The 2170-nt window shown below is 36.0% G+C and overlaps 1 protein-coding gene across 1 annotated transcript; it reads left to right on the top strand.

Moving 5' to 3' along the window:
- Positions 1–1233: 1233 nt before the first annotated feature.
- On the top strand, positions 1234–1788 carry LOC108451141 (uncharacterized mitochondrial protein AtMg00860-like). The gene is made up of 2 exons (XM_017748870.1): positions 1234–1335; positions 1453–1788. The coding sequence occupies exons 1-2, from the start codon at positions 1234–1236 to the stop codon at positions 1786–1788; spliced, it is 438 nt and encodes a 145-aa protein (XP_017604359.1).
- Positions 1789–2170: the final 382 nt, after the last annotated feature.

Raw genomic sequence — 2170 nt, 5'->3', positions numbered from 1 at the left:
TTGGATCAGTAGGCTTTAAAATTAATTTTTATTACCATTGGATTATTTCTTGCAGCAGCAGAATAACCTTTGGGTTCTTTAGAGTTTAGCACGTTGGAATTAAGAATTTATAATATTTAAGATTTTTCTAATTCTAAAATTTAAAATATTCAAGTTATAAAGTACCAAATTAATCGTCAAAGCAATATGATAGTTATATTAAAATTACTAAACACTTCCAATAAACAACAAGAATTAAACTTAAAAATTACTAAAAATGGGTGTAATAAATTACTAAGAAGTAGAGGCAGTCAAGCACTCAAGCAGATGAGGAATTCAAAGGAAGAAGTTTCAAGATAAATCTTACCTTAAAATGAAACAAATTGGAGTTTAAAATAGAAGAGAACAACAGCAACTCGATTTTTGAAGGTAAAGATTTTGATGTGAAGAAGAAGAAGAAGAAGAAGAAGAAGAAGAAGAAGAAGAAGAAGAAGAAGAAGAAGAAGAAGAAGAGCGTTTATTTCAGGCTTTTTGAGAAAGATAGATTTAGGGTTTCAAAATAAAAATAGAGATTGGAAAGTGGAGTGGAGACTTGGAGGAGAGAACAGAAAGAAAAAATTGAATGTGGGGTTTGGGGTTTCAAAAATACCGACAGAATTTTAGAATTTGGGTGGGGGTTGACCGGTTGGGGATTTAATTTGGATTTTGGGGGAAAAAAATTTTGGGCTGATGGGCATGGGCTTAGGGGAATGGTTAAAGAATTAAAAGGTTAATATTTTAAAAAAATAAAAAAATAGTTTATATTCGGTTTATTCGAATTATTCGAGTTATTCGAATTCGAAAATTCAACTTGACTCGAACTCGGAATTCGAAAAAAAATTCGCGTTGATTCGATTAACTCGATTAACTCGATTCGAATAATTCGAAATTCAAATTTTTTTCTATTTTTTCTAATCGAATCGAATTTTGCTCACCCCTACTTGTCACTTTATTACTTGTTGCGATTATATACACTTGCACATTTCTGTCATTCTAGTGTGTCTTTGTGGGGAGCACCAGTGTTGTTTGTGAATAAGAAGGATGAGACTTTGAGGTTGTACATCGATTTTTTCATGCTGAATAAGTTGACTATCAAGCATAAATATCTACTACCGAGGATTGATGATCTATTTGACTAGTTTGAGGAGCTTCAGTTTTCTCGAAGATTGATCTGAGGTTTGATATTATCAGTTGAAGGTTAAGGATTTGGATGTGATGAAGACTACTTTCAAGACTCGATATGGTTATTACGAGTTTCTTGTCATTCTATTCGGGTTGAAGAATGCGCCTGCCACATTTATAGACATGATGAATCAAGTATTCCATTCCTACCTGGATTGGTTCATAATGGTTTTCATAGATGATATATTTGTGTATTCTCGATCAGAGAATGAGCAAGATGAGCACCTGAAAGTGGTTTTACAAGTTTTTTAGGAGAAGCAGTTGCATGTGAAGTTGAGCAAGTGTGAGTTTTGGCTTCGTGAAGTGGCTTTTTTTAGTCATGTCATTTCAACTAAGGGTATTCAAGTTGATCCGAAGAAGGTTGAGGCGATTTTGGATTGGAAGCCGTCGAGGACTACCTCTGAAGTCAAAAGTTTCTTGGGGTTAGTTAGTTATTACTGTTGCTTTGTTGAGGGGTTTTCCAGCATTGTTGCTCTTTTGACGAAGTTGCTTCAAAAGAACACTGCCTTTGAGTGGACTGATGAGAGGCAGCAGTGTTTTGAGAAGCTGAAGTCGATTTTGATCGAAGTGCCTGTATTGACACTGTAACACCCCATACCCGTAACCTACACCGGAGCAGAATATGAGGCATTACCTAACTCGATCTCATGCACACAAACGTTCTCCAAGTCACCAAGACTTGGTCCAAATTTGAACTTTTTCAATTTCTACTTTAAACTTCTTATTATGGGCTTATGAGCTCCAAATCGAGCATAGAAAACTATTCGGTATCAATCTGAGTTCTTAAACCATCTATAGAAAATTTGACTTTGAAACAGGGCACACGCCCGTGTAGAAGGGTAACACGCTCGTGTGGCCATGTCAACATGGTCGTGCTGATGACCCGTATGGCTCACACGGCCTAAGCAATATAGGGACACGCCCGTGTCCTCCACCCGTATAGAATTAATTCTAAATGCACACCTATAAG

The sequence above is a fragment of the Gossypium arboreum genome, chromosome 5, assembly GCF_025698485.1.
Source record: "Gossypium arboreum isolate Shixiya-1 chromosome 5, ASM2569848v2, whole genome shotgun sequence".
Classification (NCBI taxonomy): domain Eukaryota; kingdom Viridiplantae; phylum Streptophyta; class Magnoliopsida; order Malvales; family Malvaceae; genus Gossypium; species Gossypium arboreum.
This window is presented reverse-complemented; position numbering and strand designations above follow the sequence as displayed.